At 32.8% G+C, this 21,442-nt stretch overlaps 1 protein-coding gene across 2 annotated transcripts in view; it reads right to left on the minus strand.

Annotated features, from left to right (window-relative positions):
- Positions 1-506: 506 nt before the first annotated feature.
- FMN2 (formin 2) overlaps positions 507-21,442 on the minus strand; it is a 446,111-nt gene continuing 425,175 nt past the window's right edge. For both annotated transcript variants that reach the window (XM_051993530.1, XM_051993529.1), the window contains 2 exons: positions 2,950-3,031; positions 507-776 (listed from right to left, as the gene is read on the minus strand). In XM_051993530.1, the coding sequence (XP_051849490.1) occupies positions 750-776; positions 2,950-3,031 (109 nt within the window). In that variant the 3' untranslated portion in view covers positions 507-749. The remainder of the gene's footprint in view (positions 777-2,949; positions 3,032-21,442) is intronic.

A 21,442-nucleotide genomic window follows, 5' to 3' on the forward strand; every position in this document is an offset into this window, starting at 1 on the left:
TGATAAAAACTAAAGTGTTATATATTTTTTTCACTTAAGGCTATTCCAAAAATAGTGAGTTTGTAAGATTTGGAACTCTTTATCAGACTGTAAAACATCCATCTGCAAAGAATATTTAGGAAACTTTTTTTAATCTTCCAGAGAACCTAGAAGTCTGTGCCTATTGAGGGAATAATGAATTCTTATAAATATCTCTAAAATTATAGGAATTATCAAATGGAGATGGAATATTTAATCATTGTTTTTAATGATAACATCATGAAATGATAGGAAATGTATCTAATGATTATGTCTCTAGCCTGGAAAATTAAATCTATTTAAAACTTTTAGGCAATGATCAAGAAAAAAGTTGGCTGTCAATCAAAGATACACTTAGAACTTTATGTGGTAAAATGGTTGTTTTATAATAAAGAATTAGATAATACCTGTTAAAATTTCAGGAATGCATCTCAAATAAAATTAAACAACTGATTGTCGCAAAAGGAGGACATATTGCATGCAATAAGTTTTTTTAATGTAAAAAGTAGTTTATTTTCTGGGTCAATAAATTTAATTATTTTACTTTTTATATTTAATTTGTGCACAGTACAGTGGAATTGATCAGTGAAATCAGTCAAGAAAACAAAAACTACACTTAGGTCAAAATGAAAAAAACAATGATCAAAATGATGTAGTTTCCTTCCCCTCCCCAAATACATTAAACTTTGTCCATCTAATGGCAATGCTATATCTGTTCTGACTTTTGGTGATCAGATTTTCATGCTTATCTTTGCTTTCTGAAAACAAACAGACAAAGATAGAAAACAAAGTTAGACATCAACATTTCCAAGAAATTTAATTGCTTCAATCTTACAATGTTACTAAGCATAACTTTTCTATGTGGAATAGGTTCCAAGAAAGATATTATGGACAAGCTTCTTTTCAGTGTTATCATTAGATTTGCATAAACTACAGGGTAAGTGCTTTTAATGTTCAATTTTGTATTGTGTTAAAAAGAAAAAAAGGTTTACCACACTATGCCTCTGTCCCCAAATCACCTAGACTCTGCTCCAATTTTATGTACCATATTTCTCCCCCAGTCTCAGAGAGATATGACAACAATAAATAAGTCAATATTCCTCTTCATTTATAACTTTTTAAACATATATTTCAATTAAGGGAGGAAAGTACTGAAAAGAAGCTATATGTATGATACATTTCAAGCTGAAATTTGAAACTTGATCCAAATTAAATGAACTATGATTTGTAGAAATAGGGAAGAAAATACTGTTAGTATGTGAATTATGGTTCCTAATCATATCATTTTTCCTTTCTAATTATATTCCATTTTAGGTAATTGTAATAACTTGTCTTTATAGACAATATTGCAAATTCAGTTGCTAAAGTGCTTCATATTTAAAAATATAAACCAAGGACTCCTTTATGATTTTCTGTATTTTTTGGCACCAGACCATTTCCAAAACTTTATAATTCAAAACTTCAATGGATCTGTGATCTTATGAATGTGGGTATTTATTTACTCCAACTCAACAGAGACTGGAGTAATGATAAAGATAATGATGAGACAGCAACTTATCCATTTGTATGACGCTTATTCATATGCTGCCATAAATCCTCTATGAAGAATGCATTGGAGAGTTTTATATTACATAAATATCACTGTAATGCTTGGGTTATTTATTTCTTATCCCTCTTGTTTGTAGGCCATTTCTACTCTTTTTCTGATCATTAATTTCTGGAATAACTTCTTTTAAACCATTTGTTGCAGTCAAGTCATCTTCTGTAACCTATCTACATCCAATAATATCTTTCCTTTGCCATCTAGGTTGTCTCTAATTTTGATTCTTTAGTGAATATATCATTGCAACCATATAGCAATCCTAGGATGATATGATTTAGTATTTTAAAAGGTGATTTTGTTGTAGAAAACAGCTTATGAATTCTTAAAGTATCAATTTTTCCAAATTTAGCCTAATTTATTATGTTCCTTGTTCAATTTGGTTCCAGTTCATTTTTCCATTTAAAGTTTCAGTCCAAGATATATATACTGATACACTAACTAAATGGCTTCTTCATTCAATTGTATATCATAGTCTAGTCAAGTGACATTCTTTATCTGTATCCTTTCTTTTGTGTGTGTGCTAAAAATTAGACAAAATTCTTTTGAGCAGTTGTAGATCCCATTTAGGAAGATCTGTAGTTTTTTTTTTTTTTTTTTTTTTTTTTTTTTTTTTTTTTTTTGAGGTTGATACAATTAATACAATGTATTACCTAAACAAAATCATCTGCAGAACTCTTTATGATTAATATCTTGTCCATAATTTAAATTTCAATAATTTAGTTATCAGTTTACATACTTTGTAACATATACATTATAGAAATTATTCACTTTACTGCTAATGAAGCAAACTTATAAGCTTAATGTTCCCTTCCTTCTGAATAATAATTTGTCACATTATTTAAATAACTAATTAGGAAAGGGAAAAATCTTAATTTGGGTGGTTAAAATCATCTCATTATCTGATATCTCTTAAACAGCCAACTTTGTAACACCACTCCTAGTTCTAGGTTTAATTTTCAAAGCCCCAGGCAAAGAACAACTTTGGAATTTCCCATTTTTCTCCCTATCCCAAGAAAGCTAATGAAATTGTAACATTTATTCTAATTTCAAAGGGAAATCTGGAGAAAGTTTGAGAAATGGGTTCCCTTTTTTCAATAGTCTCTTCTTTTTCAGTCTAAAAATTTTGAACATGCTTTCCCCAGTCAAGCTGCAACATTCTGTCTCTGAGCAATTGCATGAGCAAAAAAAAAAAAAAATTCACAACTGATACCAGCAAAAAGAGGAAAGAATGAAATAATAGACCAATTTAATTGTGTATATCCTCATGTACATTTTAAGAGTAAGTTCTGAAAGCTATGTCATAAACAAAGAGTATGCTATATACTTACAATTCCAGAGTCATGTTTCGGCTTTATTTTATACAAGGATTTTTCTTTTTTCTGCCTACACACTTCCTCTGCTTCTTTTACTCTAAAGAGGGAGAGAACACATTTTGAAACACAAGCTGAAGAACAATAAACAATTCCTTCTATAGCAAGTGAGAACTTTATAGCCAGTAAGAGCTTCAGAAATGGGCTTCTAACCCATACCCCAAAGGATACAATGGAAATTTTTGCAAAATGGTGCCTACCAAGTATTGAAAACAAACCTCCAAAATCTCCTTTTGGTAGGAGAGTAACTTCTTTTTCTGCAAGCCCAAAATGGCAAAAACTAAGTTTAGGCAAATCCTGCCATGTTGGAAGGGCTTAGAATATGATCCATAGTGCTTTTTCTCCAATTTAAAAATTTTTATTTTCTGAAGACAATCTTGGAAGATTTTTTTTTTTAAATCAGGGAATGATTCATAGAATGTCTTTCATCTGTGAATTAATGAAGGAGTTTGAAAAAATGTTCATAATTTAATTTTGTTTAAAGATTTCCTTTTCAAATTCATATTTTTAAGAAAGTCTTTTTTTTTTTTTTATCAAAATAAGGGAGGGAAAGTATCCCTTAGATTGGGAAACAGAAGAAACTAACTTGTTGTTGAGTCATTGGTGGTGTGAATTTGACTGAGTCATCCACTCTCGGCTTTAATTTCCTCATCTATCACATATAAGGATTGAATTAGATAATCTCTAACATTCCGGACCTTGATACTCTAATGATCTATGAGTCTGTGAAGCTACTTTATGTTTAAAAGATAATCTTTCTTTTTAGAACTGTGCATAGTGTGTTCCTGGAAAAATAACAACAGAAAAGGCAGACACTCACATCTTAACCAAATCCTTTTATGCAGCTCTTGAAGGACAATTTATCCAAAAGAAATGTATAATAAATATACTTCTCAAATCCTGTCTGTGGCAAAGCTCTGATGAAGGAATGCCTCTTATATACAGTTGAATGAAACATTTACTTTTCACAATTCAATGAAACAAATACAATCCAATATCAGTGGCAAGAAGATTAATGATACAGTATACATTAAAGCATGACAAATGAAAGCAATTCCTTTGGACACAAAAAGCCTGCTGGGATTGATCTTGTTAGTAATTCCAGAAAATGATGACAATTTAGAAGACACTCCATTGTTGTTACTTTTATTACTTTCTACCCAAGCAATAAATTGTCTTTAATCCTCTCTCTAAACATTTGCAGAAGAAAAAAAAAACTTTCTTTATAACAAGCTAATGATTGCAGAGACCACATTTTCCCTTGAAATAGCTACCAGTAAATTTAACTTGAAGTATTTGGATGAGACATTAAGAGAGAACTTTTTCTGCACTTAGTCAAAATCCTGAAGATCCTTCTATTAAATTCACTTTTGATTTTTTAAAAAACATTTTCTATTTTCACATTTTGTTGGCATTTAAATATGTTTATATATAATTTTAGAGTTTTTAAAATATTCTGAAAATTCTCTTTTCTATTTTTTTATTTCATTCTTTAAATTCATTATGACTATTTGGGAACAGTTGAATGTAATGATAATTTTTTTAAAATTTTACCCTAAAATAATAAATTCCTACATAGTAAAGACATTTTGAGAGAAGAAAGAAGAGAGAAGAAAAAAAGAGAGAAGAAAGAAGAGAGAAAAAGAAAAAGAAGAAGGAGGAGGAGGAGGAGGAAGAAATAAGAATGAAGACGAGGAGGAGGAAGAGGAGAAGAAAGAAGAAGAGGAAGAGGAGGAGGGGGGGAGAAAGAGGAAGAGGAAAAAGAGAAGAAGGAAGAGGAGGAGGAAGAAGAAGAGGAGAATAGGAAAGGGAGGGGGAGAAAAGATAGGAAAGGGAGGAAGAAGAGAGGTAGGAAAGGAAAGAGGAGGAGAAGAAGGAGGAGAAGGAGGAAGAGAAGAAGGAGGAGAAGGAGAAGGAGAAGAGCTATGAAGAGGAGAAAGAGAGAAAGAATCAAAGAAATGAGAAAGGTAGTTAGAGGCTTTTACTACATCTTCTCTTTTAATTGGGATGGATTGATTAGAATTGTCAGAATCAAAATTTCAAATATAATCTGGTTTTCCTATATTTTTAAACTGGAGGTGGGGGATGAAGGATATTTTTGTTTGTTTGTTTTTTGGTGAGGCAACAGGGGTTAAGTAACTTGCCTAGGGACACACAAGTAAGTATTAAGCTTCTGAAGTCAAATTTGAACTCAGATTCTCCTGACTTCAGGGCCAGTACTCAATCTCTGATGTCATCTAGTTGTTCTTGTGCTTTTAAACTCTTAAACTAGGCAGTAATCTGCTGTGAATTAGCAGAGTCAGGAATCTAGTAAAGCCATTTAAAAAAAATTTGCATGATATAGGAGTCACTTTAGGAATTTGATTCTCAGGTGATATATCTCATAGACTGTGCAAGTTTTCATAGAATTGTGGTGGAAAATTACTTGTATTAATTTGGACAAATTGAATGTGGTAGTAGGAAGGAGAGAGGGTGTCAATATGAATAAACAAAAACTATGAGAAATAATTTTTAAAAGATAAATTTTGATATTACAATTCTAGGTGAAAAATCCTAAAGATCCTTTTTTAGTAAAAGATGAATAGATTGAATTTGTCATGAAAAGCATTATTTGGATCAATTAATTAGCATTTATTAAGAAAAAAAAACAAAAGGAGACATAAGCTGAAGAAGCTTAAATTCTAAACATAACCAGATAAACAATTAATGTGCTAGGTCCTTCAAAGTAAATTTTTAAATAGGTCTCCCTGATTAATATTATTAATTTGATTAGGAGGGAGAGCATAAACCAAAGGTTTATAAAATGGATTTAGATACATAAAAATGTCTTGAAAGATTAAAGACAAAAAGGTTTATAGGGAGGAGGGAAAAAAAAAAAACAAACAGTTTTCAGCTGTGATTTTGAAGGTTCTTGTAGAATATCCAAGTGGAAATCTATTTGGAGATGGGTACCTGGAGCTCAAAAGAGAGGTTAGAAATAGAGAGCTACATTTGAGAATCAACTGCTTAGATGATAGAAGAAATCACAGGTGTAAATGATATTGCCAAGGGGGAGATTATAAAGGAAGAAGAGGGAAAAAATATTGAGATTCGAGAATAGATGAGGAACTACTGTACCAGTACATGATGAGTGCTTAATAAAAGCTTATTGGCTGGCTGAGTATTTGAATAATTGAATAAATGAGATATGGAAAGAGTCGCTAGAGAAGAAATAGATTGTGGTATCTTAGAAGGCATGAGTAGAACAGATCATATATAATACATTATATGCTGTATGGAGATCAAGAAAGATGTTGCTGGAAAAAAAAATACTTTTGTATTAGGTGATTAAGGAGTCACTGGAAACCTTAGAACATCTTTTGCAGAGTAGCCAAAAGACAGAATCCAGGGACCCAAGACAAAAATGGTTAAGGATCCAATGAAAGTAATCATTTGCAGACAAAAACATTTTCAAGAAATTTACCATGGATAGGGAAAAAAAAATAAGTTGAGGCATTAGGAGCTAAGAAAGGCCCTCTAGCAAATTTTCTTGAAATCTATGATGTTTTTTGAATATTCTCTCTCTCTCTCTCTCTCTCTCTCTCTCTCTCTCTCTCTCTCTCTCTCTCTCTCTCTCTCTCTCTCTCTTCCTCTTCCTCCCTCCCCCCCCACGACCCCCAGGCAAGTGGGGTTGTGAGTTGCCCAAGGTCACATAGCTAAGAAGTGTTAATTGTCTGAATGAAACCACATTTGAACTCAGGTCCTACTGACTTCAGCGCAGGTGCTCTATCCACTGTACCACATAGCTGCCTCAGTACTCTCATTTTTTTAATGAATAAAAAGAAGAGGGTTTTTTTTTTTTTTAAACTTTAAAGCTAACTCATATAATTACTCTCATTCCTAACATTCAAAAGCTCCAATTATTAATTATATAATGTTTAATTGGATTGGTTTCCTTCCAAAAACAATTCTTCAAGTTTCTTATCTGTATGGTAAAATCAGGCCTGGTTCTCTGAATTGAATTTAACAGCAGAGAGAGAGCTCCAACATATTGAGGCAACATATAATAAGAAATGAAATTTGTATGAAGACTAAAGAAGCTATAAGAATTAAAGATAGTAAATCAAATGTTGGTCTAAGGAAGATGTAGCTAGCAGATTCAGCATGGATTTTTGCTAGTAAAAGTAGGTAAAGAGTAAAGTAAGAAGCTATAATAATATAAGAGCAGAAAAAGAGATACCATCCTATTTTGTAAACAAATAGAATACATTCTAGCATTCTATTTGATTTAAAACTTCACAACCAGAGGCAAAAAGTGCATATTTAAAAAGTGAATAAGAAACCCAAACAAACAAAAAAGGCACTTTTTGCCTTAATCGTGCCTAGATTTAGATTTTCAGGAGGTATAAACCAGCCATTCCTTCATCTGTGCATCTGTGAGAAAGCCTACTTCTCCCTCAGAAATAGGATTTACATGAAGTAAAGGAATCAGAGACTAAGTAACCTATAAACCTATATATTGTCAACCAAATTATTTTTTTTCTAAATGGTCAATGCAAGATCGGATATCTGTACTTTATGAACTTTTTTTTCTATTCATTTCAACAATACTTATTAAAGAAAAACAGCCCACACTATATAGGTTTCTGGGGTTACACGGGGAAAAAAAAATACACACACACACACACACACACACACACACACACACACACACACATGCTTTCCTTGCCCCACTGAAGGGACATAAATGTACACAGAAAAGCATCTACAAAATAAACATACATGAAATAAATAGAAATGTGTGTGAAGTTTGGGGATTTTTTATGTTTTTTTTTTTTTTGGTGGTGGTTGTTTTATTTTTTAATAAAAGGAGAGAGGGAAAAACATTAACCAACCTGACATAAATACCAAATGGAATTAGAGAGTCCAAGAGATCACACTGAGAGAAGCAGTCTTATAGGTATGGAGTACAGTCTGTCTCAAACTGGGAGAACAAATGCTATATACAGAGCACTCAGATATGTGGATCACAGATGTGCTAGGATCTGATTAGAAGGACAGCCAGTATAGACATAGATATAGGCTTCATTGTTAGCAGGCAGAGTTGTGGGTCTCAATAACTGGGGGGTGGGGCTGGTTGCTGCCAAATATTGTCCCTAGTAGCAATAGATAGAGAAAGAGTAGAAATGTGTACCCCAACAATACTAAACAGTAAAGAAGATCTTAGAGGCCATGGCAGAAGAGCAAACACTGGCACGTGTGTTGGAAAATGGAAGGTACATTATATACTATGTAAGATAAAAATTATGGTCCTCCAGCTGCTCTGCTTAGTTTCAGTTTCTTCTTCTGTAACTTCAGGATTCCCTCAGGGATAAGTCAGAAATCTCTTCATCATGGAGATTGCTTCAACTTTGATATTTCCTCTGTACCTTCCATTTATTTCTCCCCTCTAATTGGACATTTGGAGGAGAGAACAAAAAACAAAAACAAAAACAGAAACAAAAAAACAAAAACTCCCCAACCCTCCCTTTATAGAGGATTTAGAAATTCCAGCCAGTTCTTCCTTTCCCATCAGCTGTTATGCTTGCTTTTACCTCCACTAACATCGTGACCCCAAGCTGGGTAGTCTCTAACACACCCTCCTCCTTCCCTCCTTTTCAACTTCTTTTTGTATATTGTCTCCCCACATTGGATTTCAAGCTGTCTTTTTCTTTTTCCTAGCCTCAGAGTTTAACACAGTACCTGTTAATTCAGGTCAATACTCGGTACAACTTCAACTATGTCATCAAAGACCAAGATGCAAAAAAAAAAAAAAAAAAAAAAAAAAAAAAAAAAAAAAAAAAAGCATGGAATTGGCTTTATGTTTTGCCCCAAATCAGCAGGAAACATATTACAGAGTTCTTTATAAATATATGCAAAAAGACCACTATGAAAATAACAACAACTTATTTCCCCACATTTGTTTCAGATAATAAAAAAGTTGAGAAATTCCATAAAGAACTTGTTAAATTATTATAATAAATATTTTGATACTTGATGTCTTCAGTGGAAAAATGGGTACAGACAGGGATGGCTAGGAATGTATTAGAAAATGTGGATGCAATTACAAGGAATGAGAAAGACCAAAGAATTATTGCATCACACCCATACTTCAGGAAAGGATGAGAAGGCACTAGATATGTAGGCATTAAATAACATTGCAAAAATTCAACTGATTTTATTTTAATAGATAAGCTATGATTCATTACTGATGTGAGAGTCATACCCCAAATTAATTATCTACATATGATCACAGCAGTAATTTCTTTGAGCAAGGATTAAGCTTTAAGACATAATTAAAATGATAGGCAAAGGTTAACATCCCCTAATGGATACTCTCAGTTTATATTCATATACATAGGTTGGTTTCCCAGAGGTACCACCTTGAGGTTCAAAGGTTACCTGTGGGTACCCACTTCAAAAAAATCACATTTTTTCTCTTCCCTTAACAATCAGAGAGTAGACACAACTAGTATAGAGCAAAAGCTTTTGCTAAGATGGTACAGTAAGGAAATGAACTAAAACATATCCCTCTCACAATACTGTGAGGAGAGTGGACATGAATTGAAGAATCCATGTGTAGCAAGGCATCTAACTGAGATTATTCACTCTATATATAATGCTGGGCCTTGAATATTTTTCCTCTACTATTCTTCTTTGTTCTTAGGTTTCGAAGAGGATGATATTATAGGGTAATATCTTTACTTGCACATGGATTGGATTTGAGAGAAGCAGAATTGTGCAAAGTCTTTAGCGTCTCAGCAGGATGATTTCAGAGAGACCTGGAGAGACTTACATTTACTGAGGGTAGGTGAAATAAGTAGAGTCAAAAGAACACAGCAACAGCAAGATTATACTATGATCAATTCTGAAGGACATGGTTCTTTTCAATGATGAGGCAATTAAGGCCAATTCCAATGGTCTTGTGATAGAAAGAGCCATCTACATTCAGAAAGAGGAGTATGGCAACTGAATGTGGATCACAACACAGCATTTTCACTCTTTTTGTTGTTTGTTTGCTTTTTGCTTTCTTTCTCATTTTTCCCATTTTTGATCTGAATTTTCTTGTGTGGCATGATAAATGTGGAAATATAGAAGAATTGCACACGATTAATATATATTGGTTTACTTGCTGTCTAGGGAAGGGAATGAGAGGAAGGAAGGGAAAAATTTGGAACACAAGGTTTTGCAAGGGTGAATGTTGAAAATCATCCATGCATATATATTTTGAAAATAAAAAAAAAAACTTTATTTAAAAAAAGGAAGAGTAAAAAAAAAAAGTCCGGTAGCAAGTCAAAAGTCTGGCATGCAGCATTTAACCTTGGAGTCTTTAATGTCTGACCAGGCTCTACTTCACAGCACCTGCATCAACAGCCTTCATGGCCTTTGGAACAAACTGTTCTCATCTTCCCATTTAGCTGAGGGAAGTCTTTATAAAGTTGGGGTGGACAGTCTCCTAACTCATTGATGAGTTTAGGTCTGATGGCTACCTTCAATCTAGCTTAGCCTGTGTGCTGCAACAGTTCACTAAGGCAGTTTACTGTTGAACACGCTACAGCTTCTTGGAACTCAAGGGGAAAGTTAGGTCACAAATGGATACCAAAGGAAGATAATCAGACCTGAAAAGGGCTCAGCAGTCCTCATACTAGAGGTGCTAGAATTCCCTGTACATTCCATACACTGTTCTCTACTAGTGTTCTCACAAAGCTCCCTGTGGGATGCGGTACTTGGATTCTGTGTACTCTGGGTTTCAAAAGTCTGATCCTCTCTCAGGTATTAAATATTGAGACTCATTGGCTTAGTTGTTACAGGGATCACAGTGCTTAAAACTGCTTTTGGATTTGAGTAACTGCTTCTCCCTGCAATTCTATGACCTAAATACTCTAATATAGACTCTCCACCTGCTGAATGGTGAATGCAGTGGTCTTTTTCTGGTAAAGTAGCTTTGCTGCTGGAAATCATGGCTCATGTGTGTGGGAAGGTTGGGAAAACAGAAAAAAAAATCCTCCGAAATATGAAGAGTGATTTTGTATATCTTTCTTTTTAACTGACTCAATCTTTGTTTTAAGGGATTGATAATTTAAAATTCTGAAAGTTTATTTATGAATTTCATTTTACAAATTCAATGACATTATTCCCTGTTGACTCATAAAAATGTTCATACTTTATAAGGAGAATCTAGGATGGTTAACACCTTGTTAACACATTATATCCATATTAGCTATGACTATGTTCTAAAATATATCAACTGAGATGAGGGAATTATCCTGACTTTGTATTTTTTTCCAATTCATCATTTGATGAGCAGCTAGGTGGCGGAGTGAATTCCAGGTCTGGAATCATGAAAACCTTCCTTTCTGAGTTCATTTGTATCCCCAGAAACTTACTAGCTGTGTGACCTTGAACAAATTACTTAATCCTATTTGCCTCAGTTCCCTCTTCTATAAAATTAACTGGAGAAAGAAATGGTGAACCACTAGTTGTCTGACTCTGGATAAATCACTTAACCCTGTTTGCCAAAGTTTCTTCATCTGTTACACGAGTGCAGAAGGAAATGGCAAACCACTCTACTGTCTTTGCCAAGAAAACTCTGAATGGGGTCATGAAGAGTTGGACCTGACTGAAATGATTGAACAATTACAACAACAACAACAGCAACAACAAAACATTCAAATGTCCTAGTGAAATCAATTAGGGGTGCTTTCTGGGGAAAAGATCACATATAACAGTTCAAAACCAGCCTGGAAACCACCATTTTCCTACCAATATACAGGTTCACTCTAGCTGACAGATTTGAGAACTGCATCCATTTTCAAATTTATGGTTACACAATTTTTTATAACAAGATGTCTCTGTTACCTTGTCCTATGCAAAAGCCTGGAGAGAGAGAAAGAGAGAGGGGGAGGGAGGGAGGAGGAAAGAAAAAGAAAGAAAGAAAACCTCTTCTCTCTGAGGGAAACCTGATCCCTACAGAGTTCTCAAAACCTTTGAGCTCTCCCCACAAGAATTAGTGATCAGGAAAAAATTAGAAGTCATTCTCCCATCCTTCAAGTAAGAAATCAAACTTGCTAGGTAAAAATTCCTTTGGATCCTAGTAACACACAAGGCACCTGAAATTTCCCCAGACATCTGCAATACATACATACATACATACATTGGTTAATACCTAAAAATTCATGTTAAATATTTTAGATTCCATTATGCCCTAAATGTATTTTTTCCCCAGGTATTTTCTCTTTTGGGGATTTTCTTTGTAAACTGATTCTTTGTTTTATCTATTAATAACATATTCATATGAATGTTCTGAGAAATACTGATGTAAGGTTAGTCTCAATTTTCTTCTTGCTTAATTTTTTTCCTCTGATTCCATTACCTAGCTTTCTTAAAGTTCAAGTACAAAGACAAGGTTATTGTAGAAAAATCATGGTAAAAATCTTTGTTAAATTGAAGAGAGATCTCTCCTCTTCAGAATAAGGATGTTTTCCTTTACTTCTAGAAGTCTAATAATATCAGTCTGCTTAATAATATCAGGAAAACTTTTGTAAATCTAGGCGTCACAAGTCAGATTTCCAACATACTTATACGCAGTAGTAGCAACCATAATGATAGAAAGATATACAGGTATGAATTAAAATTTTTCAGATCCAAGTTCATCAAGGAAACATGACACCACTGTTGGTCATGGCAGACTATGATACACAAAACTTTTTGATCAGTTAGTAATGTTGAGATGCTCTTTGGTAGGGAGCAAACCATACAGTTGATCAATCACTAAACTGATCTGACATTCTATAATCCAGATAAACAATCATGAGGAAAAAACCACAAAGTCTTTCAATGTTAGGATTTAACTAAAGATCCGATTTAAAAAAAAGATCATGCACAAATATCCTGTCCTCTAGTCTTAAACATAGCTCAAAAGATATAAAATATTTTCAATATGCTTCAGGGGGTTACTTTTCCTCCCCCATGAAAATATTCTCAAGTAGAAATAACTTTACCTAATTTGGGGGATTTATAATATAAGAAAGTAAGTTTATCAAGCAAAGGACATTTCCATTTAAGATGCTTAATGTTTTGTAAAGAATAATTGAATGGAATAAAAATCAGTGTCACCATAGTGTTGGCTTAAACTAGCATAATTGTTACATATTCTATGTCTGGTATCTTACAGAGCAAAACAAAGATTCGCAAATTCCATTCTTACTAACATTTGCAGTAAGGGTTAATCTAAACAAAGAGCACACTTTCTTGTTTCTGTCCTAATAAAGTTGTGTGGTTTTTTTCTCCACTTTTTCTCCCTACCCCCAACCTCATTTATTGTCAGGCAAATATACACAAAATGTTCAGCATGATTAACTTTAAGGACAGTTTGTAAGATGAATAAGGGAGATACACTTTGGCACAGATACAGGAAAAAGAAACCAGACATCCCTGCAGTCTGCAGGCAGAATAATTTTTATCTACCTTCTATTCCAAATGCCAAGCTGGCCACAGCCTTATCAAAATAGCAGATATGCTCTCTCATCATTCAATCTGATTAGAAAGGCCACTTTTTAACCACTAAACATTTAATAATTTTGTCTAAATACATATCCATTGTAGACAAATGTGTTTCCTAGTGGCTCCATCTGTGTTTTTTAGAAAGAGCTTAACACATCTTTGAAGTCTACCAGCCTAAGACCAATTTAAACCATGCAGAGTTAAAATGGACACATGCATTAAGTACTGGCATAGCAATAGTGATTCTAACAGTCCCTTCTAGAATAAGCTAAGAGTAGACTCTATTATCATTACCAGCTGACAAGGCACTTTTGTGAAAGCTTATACCATCCTTTCTGTGTATGAATTTGAAATACTGAAACGGAAAAATGGAAAGGGGGGGGTGGAGTACAAAGGGAGTGAAGTCAGGGCAGCATGCTTGAGCAAGGTTTTTCACCAAAGAGAAGGTATTTGAGACTTGCAGAATGAAAAAAAAAATACTGAAAATTGACTCTTAGCTTAATCTGAAAAATAATGATAATAGAACAAAAAGTTTTTTGGGGATTTTAAAAAATTGTTGTGTTGTTGTTCTCCATTTTCTTAAATATAGGGAATTAGGGAATCAGAAGCTTTTTTTTTCTTTTCTTTCTTTCTTTCTTTTTTTTTTTTTAACATTTAACAAATAAGGATTCTTTATATATATTGGACCAAATTATTGCCAAGTTCTCATCAGTCTCTCAAGTTCTGTGATTTTATGCATTTTTTAAAAATGATGTTGGACATTTAAATTTTTTTGGTTATATATTTAAGTCACTAATATGTGTGAAATTTTAAGTTTTAATTTTGCTACCTTCAATAAAAAGAAAACTTTTTTGGAAAGAAGGGAAATCAATATAATTTTTGCTAAATTTCTGCTAAAATTTCTGAGTAGAATATAAGTTTCCAAGTTTCATCAGTGAATGTCAGGCCAATTAATCAAGAAACACATGTTATCACCTCCTTGAATGATTATAGAGAGAAATTTAAATTTAATAAAACATGCTCTAGATGGCATCATGAATAAAGCACCAGGCCAAGAGTCAGGAAGACTCATCTTTTTGAGTTCAAAGTCAGCCTCAGACATTTACTAGTTATATGATTCTAAGCATGTCACTTCATCCTGTTTGCTTCATTTCTTGATTTGTGAAAATGATCTGGCAAAGGAAATAAGCAAACAATTCCACTATCTTTGCCAAGAAAACTCCAAATGTGTTCATGAAGAGTCAGAAATGACTGAATAATGACTGGACTAAGCTAAATTTAAAGCTCAAAAATCACAGACAAAACCCTTTAGCCTCCATAGATGTTCTATGAACTGTGATGTGAGGAATAAGTTATGAATCATTAAGGATGGCAAAGGTCTTTATGTGGGTAGAAAAGACACTACAGAATAGCTGGACCCTTCAAAAAAAATAGTTCCCACACTACATCATTGTGGCTAAATTTTATAAAATGCTTCCTTGGTCAAGACAACAAATGTTAATTCAAAGACAAAAAGATAAATTAAATAAAATTATTGTTATTTTATCTGTTTGAATATGTTTTATTATTTCTCACCTGGCTGTTCTAAATGGTCTCCAGAAATTTATTTTCCCATAAGATCACATCAATTCAAAAACTTTCACCTTCTTAGTACTATTTGTCCCTAGGGTTCTTCTCTTCTTCTTAAAGGAAATTTCATAAAGCATTCTTTTGGACGTGATATATCATTCCTGTTAGACTATAAACTGCACAAAAGCAGAAAATTTGACATTTTTTTCCATTTTCAAAAAAAATCTAATCTAAAAACCTACTTGAAATAATTCATACTTTAGCAAACTTGCAGGATATAAAATAACTCACAGAAATCATCAGCATTTCTATATGTTACTGACAAAGCCCAGTCAGCAAGAGATAGAGAAATTGCACTTAAAATTCCTGTGGACAAAATAAAATATTTGGGACCTATCTGCCAAGACAGATCCAAGAATTGTATGAATACAATTACAAAACATTTCACACACAAATAAAGTCAGATCTAAACAATTGGAAAAATACCAATTGCTAATGGATAGGCCAAGCTAAAATAATAAAAATGACAATTCTTCCTAAATTGGTCTACCTGTTCAGTGCCATACCAATCAGCCTGCCAAAACATTATTTTGCAGAACTTGAAAAAATAATAACAAAATTCATTTGGAAAAGCAAAAGTTCAAGAATATCAAGAGAAATAATGAAAAAAAAATACAAACCTAAAACTATATTATAAAACAGCAGTAATCAAAACTATTTGGTAGTGCCTAAGAAATAGAGTGTTGGATCAGTGGAATAGATTAGATACACATGACACAATAATTAAGGCCTACATTAATCAAATATTTGATAAACCTCAAATTCCAGTTTCTGGAATAAGAGCTCCCTATTTGACAAAAATTGCTGGGAAAATTGAAAAATAATGTCAGAAACTCAGCATAAACCTACATTTCATACATCATACCAAAATAAGGTCAACATGTATACAAGATATGGGCATAAAGGATGATACCATATACAGATTAGGAGAACAAGGGATAATTTACCTATCAGATCTTTGGAGAAGAGAGGAATTTATGACCAAAGAAGAACTGGAGAACATTATGAAAGACAAAATGGATAACCTTAACAACATTAAATTAAAAAGGTTTTGCTTAATCTTACCAACAGAAACAAGTTTAAAAAGGAAGTACAAAGCTGGGAAAAAAATCTTTACAGCCAGTATTTCTGATAAAGATTTCATTTCTAAAATATATAAAGAACTGTGTGAAATTTATATGAATACAAGTCATTTCCCAATTGATAAATGGTCAAAGGATATGAATAGACAATTTTCAGATGATGAAATTAAAGCCATCGATAGTCATATGAAAAAAAATGTTCAAAATCACTATTGATTAAAGAAATGCAAATTAAAATAACTCTGAGGTACCACCTCACACTTTTCAGATTGACTAAGATGACAGGAAAAGATGATGATAAAAGTTGGAGGGGATGTGGGAATACTGGAATGCTAATGCATTGTTGGTGGAGTTATAAAATGATCCAACCATTCTGGAGAGCAATCTGGAACTCTGCTTAAAGTGCTATGAAACTGTGCATTCCCTTTGATCCAACAGTGCCAGTACTGGCTCTATATCCAAAGGAAATCACAAAGAAGGGGAAAGGACTCACATGTGCAAAAATGTTTGTAGACACTTTTTTGTGGTAGCAAAGAATTGGAAAATGAGTAGATGCCCATCAATTGGGTAATGACTGAATAAGTTATGCCATATCAAGATAAGGGATGTTACTGTTCTAGAAAAATGATGAACAAGCTGATTTTAGAAATGTTTGGAAAGATTTACATAAACTGATGTTGAGCAAAACAAGCAGAACCAGAAATACATTGCATACAATAACAGCAAGAAAGTGCGATGATCAATTATGAAAGACTTAGTTGTTCTCAGGAGTTCAGTGACTTAAAGCAATCCCAATAGACTTTGAACAGAAAATGTCATTTGCTTCCAAAAAAAAAAAAAAAAGAATTATGGAGATTGAATGTAGATCAACACAATGTCATGTTCACTTCTTTTTTCTGTTTTTTTTTTCCCCCATGGTTTTTCCTTTTTCATCTGATTTTTCTCACCCAACATGATTCATAAAGCAATGTATATTAGAATAAATAAATTTAAATAGTAAGCAGTCAATAATTATTCATTGAATGGAACTCATAAACTATGTTGATAGAAATGTACTATTTATATCAAGACCAGTAATAATTGGTTGTACATTGTTCTGGGCAGAGAGAGTAATATACAAGGTTTGTGCTGCTATACTCTTAAGACAGACACTGGCTAGTGTGCAATAACAATGGAATGGTATACTGTTCAAGTAGAGACCAATGACTATCTTTCTGAGATGCTGAAAAAAATTGAAGTTATTTAGTGCATAGAGAGGAATCTAAATTAAATGATAACTAATGTTCCTTCTTAATGTAAGTAATATGTTCCATTAAAAATAATTTTAAAAAGCCTTGATTCCTTCCAAAAAAGAGAGAAGATATTCACAATTCTCTAGATAAGAATTTAAATAAATAATATGGCACCCAAATCAGCTTTTGATATAGAGATGCCTAACTTGCTTCAGTGATTAAATTAAATGATTCAAGTCTTCCTTCTATTAGATGATATGTACTTTGAGGTCATAAACTGTTTTCTCTTTCCATTATGTTTTCCTGGTGCCTAACCAGTGTTTTATTCATGGTAAGTTCTTAAAATGCACTTGAGGACTAATTCTTTATAAATATATGTGGGAGTTATTTAGCTTTGGAACATGATTGCTATTTCTTCATGTGAAAACTTCTGGGGGAAAAAACAAAGGAACTGAATTTATAACCATAATATGACATATTGCTATAAAAATTACCCCATTAGGAAACTTGCAGGAACCAAGAATGATTTAAGCAGAAAGAGGAAAATGATATACATGATTAGCATAACAATGGAAGTGGAAGTAATTGAACAAATGGAATGCTGTATCATTACAATTACCAAGCTCATCCTTAAAGCCATCATGAGATCTCCTATTTCTTCTTTACAGAGGTGGGAAACTGTCAGTTTGGAATAGGACAAATGAATTGCTTACTTTCTCTCTTTTCACATTCCTATTTTATAGCTTCAAGGGATAGTTCTCTGGGAAAGAAAATGAGGATGGACATTTGTAAATGAAAATGATGTAAAAATGAAAGTTATCAATAATTTAGATAAATGTTATAATCATTTCCACTTAATTTTTATTTTTTAAATTAAATTTAGTCTCAGGAGATGTTTTGCTAAAGAGCTTATATTTATCTGTAATCTGGTTCAAATCCTCATAAGAATCAACACTGAATATATGTTAAACCTGATGCAGATAGTAAAACAAAATTCATAGATTATTTGATTACACAATGATATAAAGGCTCTTTCCTTGAAATTGCTTACCGGCCACACAAGATGCCCAAAATAACTCTAAAATCATATTTGACAACAAAATTCATTTTTTATTAAGGGAGAATAGTTTTGTTTGCTACATTTGACATTTTGCAGGCAAACATATTTTTGCAATTACCACCTGCATTGAAATCTTTTCAGGAACTCAGTGTTTTTTGGCATACATTCTAGTAAAGGTTTTGGTTATTGCTATTAAAATATAAAGTTAAGATCTGTTGGTGCTTATATTGTGGTTTTTGTTTAGATACTGTTCTAGTGTGGATGCCATGTCTAGATAACATATTTTCGTTTCTTTGGAGATAATTTATTTTGGTATGCTCAAGGACTGATATAAGAATGGGCTTGAAAAGGCTTTGTAAAATTCCCTTATCCAGGAAGTTTATAAAGAAACATGACTGTGCCATATATATCTGTAATGTTCTAGAAGCATTCAGTCTCTTATAACAGCATAGAAATCGCTTACATGGCCACTGAATGAAGTACTATGGTTTTAATAAGCATTTAACACCAAAAAGATATATATCATTTTTACTCTTTCCATTCACCATCAATTAAAAAAAGTTATAAAATCAGACAATCTCAAAGCAGAAAAGAATTGTAGAAATAAATAAGTCCATTTTTCTTTGGAAGGGAAAAATCTTCTACACTCTCACTGATAAGTGGTAAGAAGTTGCCTTAACCATATTTCTATTTCTAATAGTACAAACTGATTTGGAAAAGCAGACATAACACCAGGGCATATTTTATTGCTCTGAAATTTAAAACACAGATGGAATGCCTTTGTACAAGATTTAGATGACAACTGTAGTTTAGTATCTGTCACAGTTATATTTCACTTGTCTCTTACAACGTAGCAGCTTTTAACTGTAAACATGCAGTTACAGGAAAGAGAATAAAACCATAATCAGACTATTATCTGAATTAGACAATAAGCTCTCTGGGGCCAGGAAACATACTATCTATTCTTGTTTTGTGATTCCACTAATATCTAACATGGAACACAAAAGTAGAGCTATAAAGAGATTGTCCTACTCTTTATATTGTTGTCCTATAGAAACAGGAATAATACTAAAGAAGATATGAAAAAAATATGTTAGTAGTGTGAAATTTCCCCTCAAATTAAAAGCAAATGGAATTAATTATCCACCTGGTCCAATACAACCACAACATGCAACCCCATCACACAAAACTCATCCATTCTCAGATTAAGAAGACAAGAAAGAGCCAGTAACATACATAAGTAGGGCTAATATTTTGGAGTTTTCACTTAAATAGAAATATTGAAGTGGAAAGTTTCTCCCCCAAAGAACCAAGAAACCTATTCTTCTTTTATTTGCCCCATCCTTAAGTACTAATTGAAGTCAATTAAATACCATTTATGGGAGCACCATTGTTCATAATATTCTAGTTTATTTTATCCTGCAATCCATGCAGTAACAAAAAGAGAGAGGGGGATTCTAGTAATAATATATCAATAGAGAAGAAAAATCACTATTTATTGTCAGGGTAAGGAGGATTGTTACCACTTGCCAAATATTAATTTTATTTATTAATCTGGAATCAAGCTACCAATATAAAGGCAAATGATTGAACCAATTATCTGAGGAGGATATGGGTAGAGATTAAGTTATGCTGAAGAAAAGTATCCATCTTATATTAGATCCATGGCATGACTATTATCAGTGTCTTACTTACTAAGTGCTAAAAGTCAGGGCATCCTAGAATCAGGATTTAGGTAGGAGGAAAACACAGGTTTGAACAGAAAGAGGAATAAAAAATTAAGGTACATCCTGAACATATATATTGGAGCAGCATATATAGCCTGCTCAGTGAAGGAGGATCATTTTGGACCAGATAGATTGCATTGTCTTTGGGCAATGTGGCCTTCAGAAAGATGGGAATTTTGATAGTCAGTTTAAGGCTACAGAATAGAAAATTCAATTTCACAAAAACAAAATACAAACCATTTGTGTTAAGTGGTCAGGACATTTGCTTCAGATAAAAAAAACAACACAAAAACACCAAGTAAATGAAGATAGCTATTTAATAGTGAGGAATAACTCCCAAGATCAGAGATCTTGTCATAGTCAATGAATAAAAACCAAAACTGAAAAGGAGAACTCATTTGCTAAAGTTTTCCTCTAGTGGGAAAAATCAGCCTCAAGGATGCTAGAACTAGTGTAGGGAGGTTGTTAAGTTTCTTTCAGATGGAGATTCAGGAAGACTTCATTGAAAAAGAAGTCCAAAATAAGGATGGGACTCTCACAGTGCTAAGGACTAAGGAAATAAATTCTAGAAGAGTTTAGAAATTACTTTTTCAAATAAGGAGTGGACTGATAACTATAAGGGGAAAAGTCTAAGACAGAATGAAACAAGGCTTATTATCCTATTAGAGTGTACTGAAAACCATGATTGCAATAGATAGATAGATATACAGATAGAGATATAATTGGTAAGGCAGGGAGATGACCTAAATGACACTGGATTGTCCTAAATCCCAATTAGTTCAAGTTATATCTGACCTGAAATTCTCTTTTTCAAAGCCCTAAAAGGTCACATGATCTCTGCTTATAGACTTTCAAGGTTAAATGATTCGTATCTACCTCTCTACTAAGAGTCAAGAGACATAGGTTCAATTCTTGAGTTTTCTGTGAACTAGCTGTGTAATCTTGAGCAAGTCACTTCATTTTCTTGATCCATAATTTCATCTGCATTATGAGCAATTTGGACTAAAATATCTCTAAGGTCCTTCCAAATCTAAGAATTTATAAATCTGTTTAAAGAAAACTTATCATGTACCTTCTTATGCCCTTTTATTCTCCAGGAGATATATATAGATATAGATATATATAAATATATATCTATATCTAGATATATCTAGATATATCTATATATCCAATTCTTTCAATTACTGCCTTTATGAAATT

This window comes from Antechinus flavipes, chromosome 4 (genome assembly GCF_016432865.1).
Source record: "Antechinus flavipes isolate AdamAnt ecotype Samford, QLD, Australia chromosome 4, AdamAnt_v2, whole genome shotgun sequence".
NCBI lineage: Eukaryota > Metazoa > Chordata > Mammalia > Dasyuromorphia > Dasyuridae > Antechinus > Antechinus flavipes.